Source organism: Macrobrachium rosenbergii, chromosome 14 (assembly GCF_040412425.1).
Source record: "Macrobrachium rosenbergii isolate ZJJX-2024 chromosome 14, ASM4041242v1, whole genome shotgun sequence".
In the NCBI taxonomy this organism is placed as follows: domain Eukaryota; kingdom Metazoa; phylum Arthropoda; class Malacostraca; order Decapoda; family Palaemonidae; genus Macrobrachium; species Macrobrachium rosenbergii.
Window position 1 is genome coordinate 25673178 of NC_089754.1, and position 19188 is coordinate 25692365.

At 36.0% G+C, this 19188-nt stretch overlaps 2 protein-coding genes across 3 annotated transcripts in view; one reads left to right on the top strand and one right to left on the bottom strand.

The window, feature by feature from the left end:
- Nucleotides 1-8915, bottom strand: part of LOC136845816 (patched domain-containing protein 3-like) — an 11076-nt gene extending 2161 nt beyond the window's left edge. The window contains exons 1-4 of the mRNA XM_067116186.1: nt 8780-8915; nt 2800-2999; nt 1113-1320; nt 1-758 (exon numbers count right to left, since the gene is read on the bottom strand). The exon at nt 1-758 is cut by the window's left edge and continues 2161 nt beyond it. Of these exons, the coding sequence (XP_066972287.1) occupies nt 1-758; nt 1113-1320; nt 2800-2987 (1154 nt within the window). The 5' untranslated portion in view covers nt 2988-2999; nt 8780-8915. The remainder of the gene's footprint in view (nt 759-1112; nt 1321-2799; nt 3000-8779) is intronic.
- The window catches only part of LOC136845817 (phenoloxidase-activating factor 3-like), a 19669-nt gene continuing 9373 nt past the window's right edge, over nt 8893-19188 (top strand). The window contains exon 1 of one of the 2 annotated variants that reach the window (XM_067116187.1): nt 8893-9050. In XM_067116187.1, the coding sequence (XP_066972288.1) occupies nt 8930-9050 (121 nt within the window). In that variant the 5' untranslated portion in view covers nt 8893-8929. Of the gene's footprint in view, nt 9051-17768; nt 17920-19188 lie in introns of those variants that run through there. The other variant, XM_067116188.1, reaches the window with a different exon arrangement.

The window sequence follows — 19188 nt, forward strand, 5'->3', positions numbered from 1 at the left end:
TCACCAAAACTGCTTGCTGCTTGCGCGTACACTGTGATATCTCCATGCCCCGAAGAAACTTCTAAAACCGAATGAATCCAGGCTCGTTCCCAGGCCATACCAGCTGCGTCAACTGGCTCTCCAGATCCTTTGTCAACAACAAAATCTCCTTTCTTGATGGCCTGATCATCAACAAGAGTTATCCACATGTGAGTTGCAGCCTTTGCTGAAACCACACGCCCATGTTCATCATAAGTGATTGATCCTAGATACTTGGTAAAATCTGACCGAAAACCAAACACACCACTCAGCTTGACCTCATTTATATCTTTGACCACTTGTTCATCAGTAAGGTTCATAATCACATCTTCATCTAACCCCCATATTTCCAAAAGACTTGTCTCAAGGCATATGCTAGGCATGCTCTCTAAAATCCGACAGTACTGATCCCTGGGAAGCACTAGACTGAGATCGGAGGCCTCGTCTTCTGTGATGCTGCTACGACGCTTGCGAACTAAACTTCCATAATCAAAGCTGTCATAATCAACCTCCTCCTCTTCTTCCTCAGTTGCTGTGTGGCTATTCATGGGCATGGATGGGACACGCACACACAAATCCTCCCAAGAAGTAGCATTGGGTCCGACTGTGGTATCTTTCACCCTGTTGTGAAGCCTTAGCATTTCCTGCATCACACGAGCTGTTAGGACGTTGTCTGCTTCCCAGATGGCTATTTGCTGACGGTAAGAACTAGGGAAATTTTCTGCCTGCCAGTTTAAAACCTGCAACGAAGGATAAAACTTAGGTTATTTTTGTAACTTTTTTTTCCAAGGTAGGCTCAAAGCATTCTTGTTCTTTCTTGAATCTAAGGAATAGACTCCATAACTTCATAACAACTGTTCTTACTTAATCAAGGTTCCACTAATTTCATCGTAATTTAAACAACACGCTCTGATTTATATAATTTCAATGCTACTCTTAACATCTCTTGCAGAAACTCCAGAGAAGAGGGAAAGAAATCATAAAAGTTTTTCTCCAGTGACTAAAATAATAATCTGACTTTAGACCACATGAAAGGGTTGCCTCAGTTTATCAAAGAATAAGTTAATGAAGCTGTACGAATGAAAGGAGCTCACCTTGATAAACTCCGAATGCTGTGGAATCCAGAGACGAAAAGGCCGTAGCTCTGTTTCAAAATTCATTATTCCCAGACTACATACTGATGTGATGAACAAGCAGAGACCAACAACTGTGAAGGGGTGAGCTGCCACAAAACGCCCGTGGGATTCGAACACATCCTCCAGAGTCGTGGTGATCATACAGCTCAAATCAGTGAGGTAAGATCTGGAAAAGGAGGAAAATGATTAAAAATAGAATTTTTGTCTTGATGGAAATGTAAAGGGGATTAGGTATTGAAAATCTTCATGATTTTTGTAAGGTATTGGATTCTTTCCATGACATACTAATTGACCAGGATGTAGACAAGTCTGTATTCTAGCATATCAGTGTGTGAGTAAAAAAAAACCATAATTCTGAAAAATAACAGCAAAGAAAACTCACATCCGTGCATCCACAAATCACATATATGTACATATATACATACATTATATATATATATATATATATATATATATATATATATATATATATATATATATATATATATATATATATATATATATATATATATATATATATATATGTGTGTGTGTGTGTGTGTGTGTGTGTGTGTAAATATGATAATGCCAATATAAATTAAAACAAGCAAGAAACCATGAGTTTTACCTTCAAGGTAGTAACTTTATCCCCTTACGAACAATAATGGCTATGTTAGTAGACAGAACCATTTGTACAAGGAGTTCTCAAATGACAGGCAATTAAGGTATATACAGAGTTCGTTAGGTACGTACACGTGAAGCCTAGAGGGCAAGTGGCCATTTTCTTTGAATTAAGATCTCAAGAGATAAGGTCGATTTCATTGTGAAGGAATCATGCTGTAAATCCGGCTAATTAAAGCTGCTTTGATTATCTGACCTTTGAAACGATACGTGTCATGATAGGCAAATAACAATGTATCCCGGTTTATAATGAAACTGGTACTGCTTGTATGATCAGAAATGGTAGAACTTTGCGTTGCTTATGTTACTAATCGTTGCTGTTTTATTTTTCTCTTAGAATGGTTTTTCTACTGAACCCACATAAGACTTATCTCATTTCTTTCAAGGTATCATGTACGCTAATGACGTATCTTTGTCAGTTTTTTTTCTGTGAACGCGAAACTTTCACCAATTATTGTTATGCTATCCAGGCATTGGATTTTTATTTTTTATTTTACGTTTCTTATGACGTCACAGTGAGACGAATGAAAGAAAATATAACTTAATCAAATTCCTTTTGTCCTTATATTATGTATATATATATATATATATATATATATATATATATATATAATATGTATATGTATATATATATATATATATATATATATATATATATATATATATATATATATATATACATATGAAATTTTTATCACTACCTTGATTTATATACAATCATTAGGCTACAAATGTCGTTTAATATCTAATATATATATATATATATATATATATATATATATATATATATATATATATAATATATATATATATATATATAACGACATATATATTATGTATGTATGTGTGTGTATGTATGAATGTATATTATCATACATAGTTGTGTGTGTGTTTGCACATTTATTTCATATACATTACGTATGTGTCCTGTTTATACAACAGGCAAACTACCATAACGAACGAAACCGTAGTATTGTTTCCTCACCTGTCGTTCTTCAAAACCTCTCCGTATCTCTTGGCATTGTTCCTCTCATCTTCCACGTCAACGGTGGTGTGTGAGACGCCCGACTGTTTCTCCGACGCCCCTTCGCTATTGGCCTCCGCCTCCGCCTCCTTCTTATTCTCGGAAGCGCAGCCTCTGCCCTTCCCAGCGGAGGGCAACTGGTTACACATGCTGGTGGCTGTCTGCAAAAGGGAGAGAAGAAGAATTCGCTTGAATAAAATAGTTTAACCAGCCCACTGAGTTTTAACCTCTCCTAGCCGGCCCGAAGGATTAGACTTATTCTACGTGCTAAGAGCCAGCTGGTTACCTAGCAACGGGACCTACATCTTATTTGGAATCCGAACCACATTATAGCGAGAAATGAATTTCTATCACCAGAAATAGATTCCTCTAGTTCTTCATTGGCCGGCCGGAGACTCGAACGCGGGCCCAGCGGAGAGCTAGCCGAGAACTATATCGACCCGTCCAACGAGGAACTATTCGTTTGAATAACATCATGCGTGAGTCATATTATAAGGCAGTGAGTAATGCTAATGATCATTTGTTACCGAACCTTTTCATGGAATTGTGATTGCATGTACAGGTAATAGCAGTCCTTATATAAATTACAACAATATAACTTACATCAGTGATAAGTAATAATGATAATAATAAGTAAAAAATAATAAATAAAAGCATGCTGTCAAGTAAAATCAGCAGATGCAAAAATAAAGAGAAAGGAAAAGAGAAATGAGATGGAAATAGATTGGAAGGTAGGACCGCTCAATCTTCCCCCCAACCCCACCGGTCCCGCCCCCGCATTACAAAAAAAATCCCCACTCCACCCCATCAGGAGGAATCTCCTGACCGAAGATGCTTTAGCAAGAGAAGGTCGCAGAGGACAGTGAAGGAGTGAAGGACAAGATGACCAAGGATGCTCCTAGTGGCCCCAGTTCCACTTTTTCTGGTCACGCTGCGCAGCTCATCCGTGTATGACGTTTACGAAAACGGGAGTGACTCCATTAAAAACTGTTACACGTCTCTGAAGGCAAATCTAGTGTTCCATCAGAGCGGACACAGGAGTCTATTAGATGTCTTCGCTCCAGAACGCGAGCGGAATTGCTGACGCGGAACCTTACGTAAAGGAGACATTTGCGTTTCATAACCAGTTCCGAGGAAGTGAGTTTTGAGTCTGTGTCGCACACATTTTCTGGCTTGCTGCGTATAGCTCTGGATTTGTGCCTATCACGTAAACGCGTATATGTCTGTACAGAAGAGACATACATAAGTACCATCTTCCTTCCATTCCGTATTCATATACGCAGTTAACATCAATCTCAAATCTTCCATTTAACATGTACGTATACATATGTGCTATTCTGCATCTCTTTCTGCATGTCTCAGTAAAGCCAAGCATAAGAAGTCGAGAGCAAATGGACAGGATGCGCGCCATTGAGACAGAAAAACTGGTCAGAAATATGCAACTCGCAAACAGCGGTGGACTTCTGCCTCGGAAATCCAGTCCATAGTGGGTTCCTCTTCCCTCGGCGAATTTTCCTGCTATCACATGCCCGCTGGGTCGCGTGTACAGTAATCTCCTCCTTCCTACCTTAGGCGGGATTTTTTTTTTATTTATTTTTTTTTAGATAAAAGTGTTCCAGAGTTGCATATAAACTGAATTTCCAAAATGACTACAACAAAATCAATGTCACTTTTTGCGACTTGATTTTTTTTTTGTAATGTGACTGCAGAGGATGGTTGTGGGAATACAAGTCGATAGGATATTTATTCTTTTTAGATAAAGGTGTTACAGAGTTGCATACAAATTGAGTTTCCGAAATGAGTAAAACAAAATTAAAGTTACATTTTTGGACTTGTTCATGTACGAGTTTGAGTTGCAAAGAATTTTACTAAGGCTGCACTGATGGTGGTAATAACGTTTCTAATAACAGCCGCAATACCCCTAATGAATATGAAAAAATCCATATAAACAACATAAGTTACTTTTTAATAAAAATTAAGCAGAATTAAAAATAGGTTCAGCAATAACTGTAGAAAAATAAATACTTAAAAAATTCAGACAATAACAAAACAAAGTGATAGAACAGATGTAAAAAATAGGAAGAAAAAACAAACGACAAAAAATGTATGGTTAAAAAAAAGGATAAAATAAAAGAATTTTAGAAAAGTGTTGCAATTCCGACGTGAATATATATGTAATAACCATCTCTACTGGAATAAACTGTTTTGACTTAATTTGACTTTAGACTGTTATTCCGTTATATTGTTTTATTCGTCAAAATGAAGAATAGCTTGTGTGTTTTCGATGTGCGAATAAGAGGAGTAAGAAAAGATGGAAAAACTCTTCAAGAATAACCAGCGATTACACGAATGACTCAGTAAAAGAAAGTAGGAAAAGTCAAGGAAACAAATTAATACCCTGTTTTTTTTAACCGCTGTGGGCATACCTGTGGAAAGACAACAGTGTCTTAGAAAGAGTCGGCGCATTAAATTAATACGAAGAAATATGTAGGATTGTGAAAGACTTTACAGTTTTCATTCTTCGAGAGCAATTTGAAAAATTGTCTTTTTCATTTAATTTTCCAAGTATTTTACTGAGGTAAAATCATGTAGACAAACATGAAAGTTAAAAAAAAAATGACAAATATGATTTATATATATAAATATATATATATATATATATATATATATATATATATATATATATATATATATATATATATATATATATATATATATATATATAGAGAGAGAGAGAGAGAGAGAGAGAGAGAGAGAGAGAGAGAGAGAGAGGAGAAAAGAAGTTGCTCAGGAGGGCAGCAAGTGCAGAGGGAAAGTTAATGAGAAACTAATTTTGGAAAAACATGGTGCTGAATGTGCCGATGAAGTAAGTGGTTTGAACCTTTTTGAAGGTGTAGATTAGAGGAAGAAGTAACTGTTGAGGATTTAAGAAAGTAATTAAACAGCTAAAGAAGTGAAAGGCATCAGATGTGGTACAATAGTGAAAGTGTGACTGAGTATCTGATCAATGTAGCCAAGGTATTTCCGGATGAAGGAAATGTTCTAAAGGAACGACGCAAATAATATATATATATATATATATCTATATATATATATATATATATATATATATATATATATGTATGTATACATATATATATACATATATATATGTATATACACATATATATATGTATATATACATATATTCCTTTAGAACCTTTCCGTCATTCACAAGTAACGATACGCCCTCAGAATTTTTACCTTGCATGCTCATGCATACACACATATGTATATATATGTATATATATATATATATATATATATATATATATATATATATATATATATATATGTATGTGTGTGTGTGTGTGTGTGTGTGTGTGTGTGTGTGTGTGTGTGCGTAAACAAGGTAAAAATTATGAGGGCGCATCGTTACTTCTTACAATGGGGAAGGTAAATAAGAGGATTTAAAGCAGTATATTATTCTAAACAAGGATCAGGGAGTGTGGACCGATTGTTTACCATGAAACAGTTGTTTGAGCTACTTGAGAGTGTAGGGCGAAAGCTTCATGTACGGGGCACAGTGACCTAGAGGAAAAGTAGGAAAGAACCAACAGACGCAGAACAGAATGTGCTGAGGACGTGTGGTAGTGTAGAAGGGTATTTAGTGGACGAGGAAAGTGAAGCATGTGTTAGAATATGAAGGTTTGTGGGTGACTAATTTGGTGCAAAAGTTAGCTAAGGAAAGGTGTATAATGCCTCTGTTGTGATTTAATATTTTTGTGGATGTAGTACTTTGAGAAGCTAAAGGAAGCACAGGAACAGTTGTTTGCAATTGTAGACAGATACTGTACTGATTATTGAAAGAGCTCGATAGCCTTTCTTAAAAGTGAATACAAGTAATGGTAAAGTTAAGGAGGCAACTGGATACCACGAAGATGGGACAATAAATGTTATTATAGATGGTGGAAGAACAGAAGCTTTTGATGCTTGCATATATTTATGAGTCATGTAATGAATGATGGCAGGATGACTTGCAGAATACTTGAAGCCAAGATAATAACAGGGTGCATGCAGAGTATTCGAAGAGAAGAAGAACTTACGGAATTGAAGTTATGATATGTAAAGGAACTGCTGAGCCATTGTCCATAAAGGAAGTGCAGTGTTGATGTTTAGAGGCTGAAGCTGTTGATATGAACAGTTTCTATAGCACATGTGGATTTAGAGTGAATAGAAGGGTAATAAATCTGGAATATAAAGAAGTGGTGAAAAATTTAGCGTAGGTGCCCTGATGGAACAGTGTTTAGAGATGGTTTGGTAATGTGGAGAGGATGCAAAACAACAGAATGATGAAAAATATTATTAGGAAGGAAATAAACCAGATTTCAAAAGTCCTGAAAAAAAAAATGGAATGGAAAATGTATACAATGGGACAAACAGTTAAAATATCTAGGAAATAAGAATTCGGTACAAAATACGGGTGAACGGCACATTGTCAGGGGAAGCCGATGTGTTTTTGTGAGATCTGCGTGTACATAGGAAGTGACTCCGTAATGCTAAGAATGTTATGTGAACTGGATCCGTATCACTGACTTTCTGTTACAGAAGGATGTGTTTGCTCTGTGAAGCCAATCAAGAAAACGGCTAATAGTGGAATATGTACGTGCATGCATTCGTGCACAAGCGTAAATGTGTTTTTGTGAACACATTATCAAGATAAATTACCTAGATAAATTAAACTACAGTACTGATGGTACAGCACCCTGTATTCTATATGCCTCTGATAATTCGAACGTAAATTGATGTTTTTATTGATTGTTTATAAACCTAGTTGAAAAAGAATTCTGTGCTTCCTCCGGTTACCAGCGATACAATGACAGCTTGTGTAATTAAGTAAATATCACTCTCGATGAAACTTCCGGTGGAGCGGGCGTAACAGACACTTCTTTTGTTAGCACAAAAGCGGTTATTCATAGCAATGTTAAATGATGTGACATGACACACTACCGAGTAATGAAGTAAGGTCTCTGGCAAGTTGATATCTAAGTTCTCTATCACAGACAACATGATGGCCCATACAGTGTCTCTTACAATTCAGAACCGTGTCGCTAAAACTGAATTTGTCAGAGAAATGACTGGAGCATATCCGCAGCGTGTATGTGTTTGTGTGTGGGTGTGTTTTGAAGAACTATGTATGCACAAAAAATAGGACAAAGTGCAGAGGACTGAGTTTTAGTGAAAATGTTGTTCCATCGGTAAATAATAAAACCTTTGCTCTTATACCAATATAAAGCATTTCTTAAAGTTCATGATAAAAAAAATATATATTAATAATCTTCAACTGCCAAAGAGAGAAAATAATAAAGGTACCAGAAAGATGCATGCTTCTGTTAGTCATGTAATTTTTAAGTTAAATTAGCATTTGGATCTTAGAAACAAAATAAATTAATGCCTTGAAGTAACTCAAACGCTGATCCTCCCCATGAACTCCCAAATGTTATTTTTCGAAAGCCTCTCCCTTCACTACTGAGAATTCCTAGCAAGAGGAAGAGGATAATTCACAATCACGACGGCTGAACTGAACAAAAAAAGAGAGAGAAAAAAAAAGCGACCAGGAAGAAACGTACATGAAAAAAGAATACATAACAAAGCTCGCCTAAATTAATACCAGTAGATAATAAAAGAAAATAATCATGAAACACTAACACTCAGTGGATCAGTGGGAGACCATCATGCAATTAAATGAACTAATGGGAAATTGCTGAAATAAAAGAACTGAACAAGAGGAAAACCTTTGGTCACCGTATCACAATTTCATACAACACTGAACATTTCACTGGGTAAATATTTTCCAAAATTGTCAAATAGCATTTGGAGGGGGGTGTGTCTTCTAATTTGGGGGGTCCTTGTTAAGCGAAGTACTCAATGAATGGTCTGAGCTGTCGATAATCCTAATTACCTGGTCGTTCCGAAGTTGCGAGGATCCTTATTCTCTGTTCAGGATGCGCTGAAATGGAGCAGAAGACCGAAGTTTGAGCCAGAGAAATATCCGGTTGACGGGTACCTGCACCTCTGCGGTCGGCTTTGAAATTGACGACTAAACTCATAGATGGAAGGAAGAAGAGGAGGTTACAGAACTAGTCTCGTGCAGCCTCGAGAACTCTCGCACGTGAATCCGGTGCAGACTCCTCCCATTTTTCGATTCTACCCTAGACCACCTTCGCCCACAGGTAAGATTTCTCCTTCCTCTGCTTCCAAACTGCCACCCGTATGGTTTAAAGCGAAGGCTCTCTGGATTTTTAAATCTGTCCCACCGATCAACCAGTCCTCCCTACCCTTCTTCGTGAAAGGCTTCTTATCGATTCCCAGGCAAAACACTTGGTAGTTAATTGATAAAACAGGAATCAGGTGGAGAGGGGCGAGGTGGCTTAAGGGATGGTGCGTAGCGGAGAGGAGTTACCGACCTTTTACATAAGAGTTAGTCTCGTGTGGCGGTCAGCCGGGCGTGGAGGGCGAGTTACAAAAACTTAATGAGGATGCTACGTAACTAGTGGCTTCGGGCTGAGCTCTATCCAGGAAAAACGGGCGAAAATCTACCCGCGACGTCCAACAGAATGGGTTCAAACACGTGTGGATGAAAAACAAAATAGTCCGTAGATTGAAAACGTGACCTCGTGATAAGGAACGTGACCGGAATAGAGCTTTATCGAGCACCGCGTAAAAATAGAACAGAATAGCTAGTCCTAATGAAGAAAAAACCAGTATTTTACGTAAAATGTTTTAAGAGATGCGACATTAAATGACAAATATTTGTAATTTCGACATCCTTCTTATATTTAATTTCGTCATCACCCAAAATTGCTTTCTATTTTCCCTTTACGAAATCATGTGCAACTTGAATGTCAATGTTGGAAGCTTCAAAAGCTTATCTTTCATGGCCCTTTTAAAGAAACATTTCAACCTTAGGTCGTCTATTTTCTTCTGTATGGATAGGGCTAGAAGCGTCAAAATAAACATCTAACTCGATTGTTCGAAGACTAGAATAAGAAAAAAAGAAAATTTATAATTATCATCAAACGTAAATTAGCATACACGTACGAAGATTCGTTACCTTACAGCTTCAACTCTGCCTAGAAACTTATGCACAATTGAAGCTGTGAGTAAAACAACGAATCTTTGTACATGTATGCCAGTTTACATTTGATGATAATTATCATTGGTTCACAACCTTCATTGCATAACCATAACATTTTTATTTCTGATTTCATTAATTCAGATTAAAAAAAAGTGCTGAAATGTGTGTTTTTTGGCTTTACTCTATTGTTGTAGGTGGAATCTTTAAATTAGGCTTGTCATATTTGAAACATGATAAGCGGAAAAACTTCGGAATAGCAGTTATTTTACAAAATGTCGGAAAAATTATACTTTTCCTACTCAATGGGAAAATTGTAGACTTGCTTCTGTATAGTACTGTGCATAAAATACATTGAATTGTGTGGAAAAACTTGATATATTAGCCTACACACTAAAAGTATTGCTCATCTGGTTTGGACTTTTACAAGAAAAAATTACAAGAAATAATTGCTATTATTACTCAAAATTTAGGCCTTTATCTGTGTTTCAGTCTAATGATAAGAATACATTCTCTAGTAAATAATGTGAAAACTTTTAGTTGCGTTTACTGATAAGCATAACTCTTAATGAAACTTGATCTTGATTATCGTGTGCTTCGGATATAGTCAGTGGCCCGTGGAAGAAAGAATCTGTACATGCAAGGTCCTCCCCCTTTCAGTCTCAAAAGCTTTTCTGTCCAATTTATTTACTTTTGTCCTTCACCATCCATTTTCTGTCCATGATGGGCCTTGGAATGCTATACTAACCTTATTCCAAATAAGTGACTGATCCCATCTCATGCTGATAAAGTGCGACCCTTCTTTAGTGGGAAAATTTGCTTGAAAAGAACATATCACAGTTCCACATTTGGTGTGATTCGTACAGCTTCGTCGTGAAGATATGTTAGATGAATTCCGTATGTTTTGTTTGATAATTATACAAGTCCTCTATAAGGTCTTGAAACATATTTTTTGGTCGATTATCAGCAATATGATTAAAATTCTGAAACCTTTTCCCGACCTCTCATATTCAAGATAATTTTGAAAGTAAGCAAAACATAATATTACATTACCACCAATCTGTATAGGCTGAGTTTGGTAATGATACGTCAGACTAAAAACAATGTAGCCGTTTTGCCTCGCATGTCTCAACCAAGCTGCAAATAAGTTTGCTGAGGTCCAGTGAATAGGATCTGAAGGATAGTTACGTACTTTTTTCAAGCTTTTATAATTTTTCATGGATAACATTACTGAATGAACAAATTACACAAAAATTTTATACGAGTTGCTTGTTGCTTGATTTTTAACCTTTTTCGTTTCTTTCATAACAGAAAATTTTCTTATTTTGTTTCTCTAAATAGCTTTGTGAAAACTTGCAGATGTTTGTAACAGAAGCGCCTGAATAACTTGTTGAAAAGCTCTTTCATTAACTGATCCAATACTTAGTAAACTATGAACCAGGTATAGTTCTTCACTGGGAGGGTGGGTAGAGCTCTCGGCTAGCACGCTGTTGGCCCAGCATTCGACTCTCCGACCGGCCAATGAAGAATTAGAGGAATTTATTTCTGGTAATAGAAATTCATTTCCTGTCATAATGTGGTTCGGATTCCACAATAAGCTGTAGGTCCCGTTGCTAGGTAACCAATTGGTTCTTAGCCACGTAAAATAAATCTAATCCTTCGGGCCAGCCCTAGGAGAGCTGTTAATCAGCTCAGTGGTCTGGTTAAACTAAGGTATACTTAACTTAACTTCAAGGTATGCTGAGGCTCTTGATGATAAACAAAGAAAATGATCCCAGAGTTCCATATCGAAATGGTTCAAATTCCTTGTTACTAACTCACAATGGACTATATGAGGTCCATATTTAATGCACTGATACTTTCCAGTACCTTTGTGAGTGTCTTGTTTTTGTAGTTCGTATCTGCCATTTGGTATGCAACTCCCATACATGTAGCGCAGGTTTTCCTGGTAATACGCCATCTCTTGTCATTTGCTTGATATCTGCTTTGTACTATAATGCCACGATGAGATTTATCATGCAGTTTTATAGTTTTTCCATAGCTAGGCAAACAGTTTCTTGATGAACCAACATTTCAACATTTGAACGAGACACACTAAAACCATTATTTTGAAACAATAGTTTCTGAGTAATAGATTTATGTAAAAAAAATATATAGTTGCATATTTGTGATGACTTTATGCAGAGGCAGTAAAGGCTAGAAAGGCAGTCGGAACTCAGACAAATCTTCAGCACTCAGCATCTTATATCACAAACACGAGCAACTTAGCGGAGCTCTCACATCCAGCGTCACTGGACGGGCACCATAAACAACAACAACAAACAAAACAAAACAAAAATAAAAATAAAAAGACCTTGTGTGCATATTGTACCAGGACCCGAGCGTTCCAAAAATAAACATTATCTCATTTGTGAAGTAAAGAAATTCCATTTATGTCTATATAATTGGAAAAATCACCCTTTAGTTAAAGATCAGAAACCACTCCTTGCAATATTGGAACCTAAAGCTGATTTACTCACATCATTTGCAGTAAGGCTCCAAACACCGTCCCTTAAATTATCAGCTCAAGTGGAGGCCACAGTCCATAATGGGTGATGCTCACCCATTATCTCAGTTACCTGACAACAAGGTACCTGGAGAACCGGTTTTCTTTTAACTGATGCTACACAGACACCAACCGCGGGAGAAAATGGATCACCACACTAAAAAAGATCCCACGTTTTCAAAAGTGGTTCCCAACCTATCCACTGGCAAGAATTTATCTGTTAAGGTAACCACATAAAGCAAACTGGTCAGAATTCAGAATAGAATAAGATTACATCTTGAGAAGATTCAGTTATTGATGCGCGCGCGCTTTGTGTGTGTGTGTGTGTGTGTGTGTGTATATATATATATATATATATATATATATATATATATATATATATATATATATATATATATATATATATTATACATACACACACACACATAAAACCTGCACACACATCGGAAAATATTGGTAATATTGTTCCTATGTCTAACGAACAAGCATTTAGATATGCAGGATGACTTTCTTATTTTAGTTATACTTGACGGTCAATACAGTGTCTTAATGTAATTTATGGTTATATCATTACTTTAATGACCCGTCCAGATCTTGCCCAATTTCTCTATGTTTTTACTTTTTAAATGACCAATCGTAAATCAAAACTCTTCTAATAAAGGAAAAACAGATATATCGATCTAGTGTTTAGGGTAACTTTGTCACAGGTTTTAAAACCAGCTTAAAACAACTCATAATGGTTACATGACCACACCATTGAAGACAGAGAGAGAGAGAGAGAGAGAGAGAGAGAGAGAGAGAGAGAGAGAGAGAGAGAGAGAGAGAGAGAGACTTCACTTTTAGTTCAGTTTCCCTCTCATTGACCAACATTTTTATAGAAAACCTACCGTCTCTTGAATTTTTAGAAAACATAGTCTTATATGATGGGTAACTATTTTATGACATCGCGACACCCGAAATTTGCTTTAATTTTTACTTCGCCTAGCTGGTGTACTCTTGACCTAGTATCCTGTTAGTATTTAAATTTATCTTATTTTACTGCAGGGTAAGTGTCAACTAACTTAGTTCGATTCTTTGCCAGAAATTCTAAGGCCTTACTATTCGTGGTAATTCTAAGTATTAGCTCCTCGCCTGTTTTTACTTTGGAAACTGGGTTTTTCTACACTTTTAGGGCGTCTGATACTGGCGGTGCATTTGTTTGTTGTCGGCCAAATGGAATGTCCCTTCGCCGTGTTTAGTAATGGCCCGGGGGTGGGGGGCGTACCCATACGTTAACAAGTTATTGCACTTGCCGGAGGGGATATGAACCGTTCCAAACAGACTGTCTTGTGAAGATCGCGTATGGAAACCCATTGTTGGATGGACTTTAGGGTTTAATTACAGGTTAATTACATTCGTGCGACAAAAATTGAAGGTAAATGCATAATTAGCAACCAAAAACTGTAGGAAGAGTCAAGTTAGAAGGAAATCGCCGCCGCGGAGCTACTACTTAGATCTATCCTATTCGTCTTCAATTTTTAGTTTTATTTTGATTATAGCTGTTTAAAATAGTCTCTTCAGATTCTCTGTTAGATTCTTTGTATCATTGTTTGCTTGGTGTACTTTCTTATTTTCTAAACCAACAAAGATATCACTATGAAGGACGACATTAGTCTTCAGACCACCAGACAAGACCGTTATGCCCGGTTCACCTAACACCTTTTTAACAACAATTATCTGTTCCCGATCTTTCAAAAGATTTAGACAGAGTTATGAAGTAGGCTTTACACCCAACTGACAGCTTATATTTCAAGTTTCTCGTGGGTAACAAAGCCACAGGCAGCACTGAAATCTATTTCTACAAGTCTAGATCTTTTTCATTGTCAAGAACATCGTGGTTGTAACCAGTTGCAGCTTGAAGGTTCATGAAAGGTTTAATTATTTCTTGAATGGCTACCGATTCTCAAGAATCAAGTGGCTACATTTAAAGTACTTGTGTAAAGGCTCAAAGACAATCTTATCAGTTTAAAGACCAACGGAAGGATAAAGACTGACCTTTCATTGCTGCAATCACCACTGAAAAGTTCCTTTGAGACCGTTACAGCAATATTATATTACCCCGGATTTACTTCAACCTCTCGGGAGTTTTAAAAGGATTTCTTGGATAGTTTTAAGGTGATATTCAGCTAACAACCTACGATTCCTGATTATCCTCTCATGATATTTCACGCTTAAACAACAACAACAACAAGAACAACAACAACAAGAACAACAACAACAATAATAATAATAATAATAATAATAATAATAATAATAATAATAATAATAATAATAATAATAATAATAATAATCTTGCCCTAAAATTAACTCCATGACCAATTTATTCTCATGTTTACATTAGATAAAACTTAATAGCTTGAGACAATTACTTTGAAGTTAATTCCACAAATGTCTACCTTTAATTTACTCAGTGTGACTGACGTTTGGTTTGGAATTTTGAACGAGCTTATGAGACGTTTCAATTAACATTTTTTGGCACTTGTTTCTTTCAAATTCTGAAACTACTGTAGATCTCAATTTGGTATGTTCCAGGTATTTTTTATTATTATAACCTTTTCTTTTAGATTTCTCAGTTTGTTTGGATATTTATATACATTTTGTCTTTAAACAATATGTCAAAATTCTGAACTAAAGTGTAAATGATTCCAATATAAATTGCATGTTAACAACTTTGTTTTTCTTTTCAGATTTTTAGACTAGCATTCAGTCTCTCATATTCTAATTCTTTTTTTAGAAAGCAAAGGATCATGAGCTTTAAATATAAGAATTTAACATTCCATCTGCATCAGAGAGAGAGAGAGAGAGAGAGAGAGAGAGAGAGAGAGTTTGAGGAGGTGGGGTGGGGAGTGGTAGGGAAAGTGAAGAGTTCAGGGGTACTATGAAATCAGGTTCAGGCCACCCCAGGGGGTGAAATAACAGGGAAGGTCATTTGAAAGACGGGTATCTTGAAGTCTTTGCACCGGCTTAAGATAAAAAAAAAAACAAACCTTATGGAATCATACAAAGTCCAATTTGCGCATGCGTTGGATAACCGTATACTAGATTTTCTCTTATAAAACTAAATTGGATAACCGTATGCTAGATTTTCTCTTACAAAACTAAATTAATCATAGGTCTTTCTTCAATGTATAAATCTGCTAAAATCAATAAAAAAAATAAACAATGATTTTCATCAGTATTTATATATCAAATGTATTATGATGAACTAAAGCTTATAATGTGGTACTTTCATGCCATTATATACAGATTGGGCATGTTATCCATAAACTTAAGAAAAATCTTTTTAAATGTTAAATTGTATTATAAAAATATGTCACAGTTAATTAAATTTTTAGAACTAAATGACTGTAAAATATATATATATATATATATATATATTAATTTAATTTTTATATATAACTAAAACATGCGTAATCAGTCATTACGCGTAATGACGACTATATTAAACACGGCGAAACAGTATCATATATATCGGGTTTATATCCCTGGGATCAAATATACTATCCTGGGATCAAATGTATGATGACTGAAATTTCCATCATATAATGATGATTACGCGTGTTGACTGTAACATATATATATATATATAAAAATTATCATTTAGTTTATAAAAAATAAATAACAATAAATGACATTTTTATTGATACAATTTACTGGACTAATAATATAAATATCTAAAAAGATTTTTCTTAAGTTTATGGATAACATGCATAAACTGTTATTAAATAACGACATGAAAGTATCACATTATAAATATAATATATACACATATACATTCTGTATATGTATATATATATATATATATATATATATATATATATATATATATATATATATATATATATATATATATGTGTGTGTGTGTGTGTGTGTGTGTGTTTTGTAACAAAGAATGTACCGTATATCATCTACTATATTTAACTTTATCTTAATCTCCCTAAAACACAGACAACTCCACCTTAACTATCATATCCCTGTTATTTGTTTTATTAAATAACGTGGATAAAACCTAAAGCCACTTGCGATGCAATGTAACGCTACGAATAGCTACCAGGCATCGCAGGAAGCCTAAGTTACGTCATTCTAAGGAGGTTCTTGGTACCAGTAGCTTGGATTTCCACGGAGTCGTGTCTTGGCGGCAGAGCTTCCTGTAACTCCTCTCCTCAGGGCTGCTGTTTATCAAATTCATGAGGCCTAACAACATCAACATACGTGTGGTAAATGTTAGTTTGAATCTTGCTGAGTTGCTGAATTGGCAAACAGCAAGAAAACGAGAGAGAGAGAGAGAGAGAGAGAGAGAGAGAGAGAGAGAGAGAGAGAGACTTAATAGCACTGTTGATATATCAGTAACATTGGGCAGCCCCTAAACTGGTATAAATACGCCGTACTCTGGTATAGCTGCTTCAAGCTCTGGTATAACTAAATTAGTCATACTCTGCGTAAAGTTGCTTCATGCTCTAGTACAGTTACTCATACTCTTGTGTAGTTGCTTCATACTGTGGTACAGTTGCTTCAAACTCTGGTATGGTGGCTTCATACTCTTGTAGGGTCACAAAAGACCGGTTAAAATGACCTTTTATGCCATATTGGTTAAAGCAGTTTCCAGTAGATCCCAGTGTCACCACATTCAGCTTCCCGGTGACGTCATGGCATATACGTAAAGCTCTTGGATTTCCCGAAGAAGCAAATTTCTCTTTTTAATTTATTATCTTTGAAATATCTAGGTGTTAATGTTTTCTAAACTTATTTTTCCCTTACGAATGTTAGATGGGTTACCCCTTTTAAATGAAGTAAAATCTCAATTTAACTATGTTAAAACTTTAGGAAAATTATGCTTTTCCTGAATTTAAGGATATCTCCGATTTCTCCAGTGCACGTTGAGTAGAAATTTGTGGGGAATTTGAGGAGTTAGAAGGGAATATCTCATTCACGGAATAATTATGAAATGAGATAGATTTGAATGAAATAGATTTATATATGTACAAAATTTCATATGTACAATAACAGTGAGGTAATTCAGGAAACCTATCCTATTAGTGCAGTTGTTAGCTCTTTCCTTTCGTCAAATTTCAGTTTGCAAGTGAAAATGAAGATGTGAAATAGACTTACACTCGTAACCTTAGTAACTGTAACAGATTTACGAAGGTAACTATGAAAAAAAAAAAAATCGAGTCCATAGGCAGTAAAACAGTTTAGGCTCTGAGGCGATGGGAAAAAACAGAGCTGCCGGACGCACGTTAACATCCTGTCTCGGCTCTTCACTCTTCAGTATGTCGTGGGTAAACCCAACTCCGTCGCCAGTGTTATCGTGGAGAAACGACCTGCCTCAAAATGATAACACCTTTATTCGTGTCTACTTTCTTTTTAGTTGTTCAAGGAAGAAGTAAGTTTACATTTATTTGTGATATTGTGTTAACAGAAAATATATGTTTAGGTGCAACTAAAGTGAAAAATGTGAGTGTTTCAACTGGCATACAGTACTTAGAAGTTCAGCCGATAAGAAACCTTCCTTCCTGGACATTCACGGTTTGTATACGTATACGAGTTCAGTTTATCCATAGGCCCACGTCTAGCAGCTGGGTTCCTCTTACGTCCACGACTGCTATCGTTATCAACGTGAAAATGGACAAGAGTATTTTCCCGACAATTCCGGCTCCATTAGACTGGGCTTATGTACACAACAGTTTGGTTCAAATGATTGAGTTATAGTCTAATGTACACGACTACCAAGGCCTAGTGAAGTTATAAGATTTGTATACACGACTGTTTTTTCCAGCGTGATGGAATCGAGCATTGCAAAAGAATTAGTCATGGTCATGGACGTAGAGTGGGGTGGAATGGGGAGGGGTGTTGTTGTTGCAGGTTGGAGGCCATGGAAGAGGATTTTACTGTGAAATTGAATGTTACTATAAGTCAATGGAATTATTTCCCTCACAATTGTTTATGTGAATATTTGTTTAAGAGGCAACTAATCGTCAAGGAAACATCACAATGCGTTCGTTTAACAATAAAAGATAACCTGTGTCTATACATGTGTCAAAATAGTAAATGCAGGGTAATTTACTTATAAAACAGCTTAGGCATTGCAGTTGCTTGAATAAGAGGAATTCTCTCTCTCTCTCTCTCTCTCTCTCTCTCTCTCTCTCTCTCTCTCTCTCTCTCTCTCATTATTCTCCAACTCGTTTATTCCGAGTAGTCTGTCTGGACATTAGACCTTGGTCAAGTTACCTTTGGCAGCTTCAGTTGGTTAACACATTATTCATCGTCATGATCACAGTCTCACACTGATGCGTTGCCTGTTCTTAAGAATAAAAGCAGACTCGCACAATTTCTGTTGAGTAAGCATGAATTCATTTATCCCATTATCCATTTTTTTATGATTCATTCCTATCTATATCCATTACTGTACATATGCAAACACCACCTTATTTGCCAAAAATGCTCGGACAGGTTATTGTTATCACACCGCTGTACTTGTTCCAAAATATTTCTCGTCTTTCTGTACAGTGTCTGGGTTTGTTTTCAAGTGTGCGTTCCCTAAAGACAGCTACCGAACAACAAAGCAATTAAAATGTCACTCTCAGCGTGTTATTTGGGTGTCATTTCGTACTGGAATTCTGTGTATCGCACTAAAATGGTAATTTTAATTGAA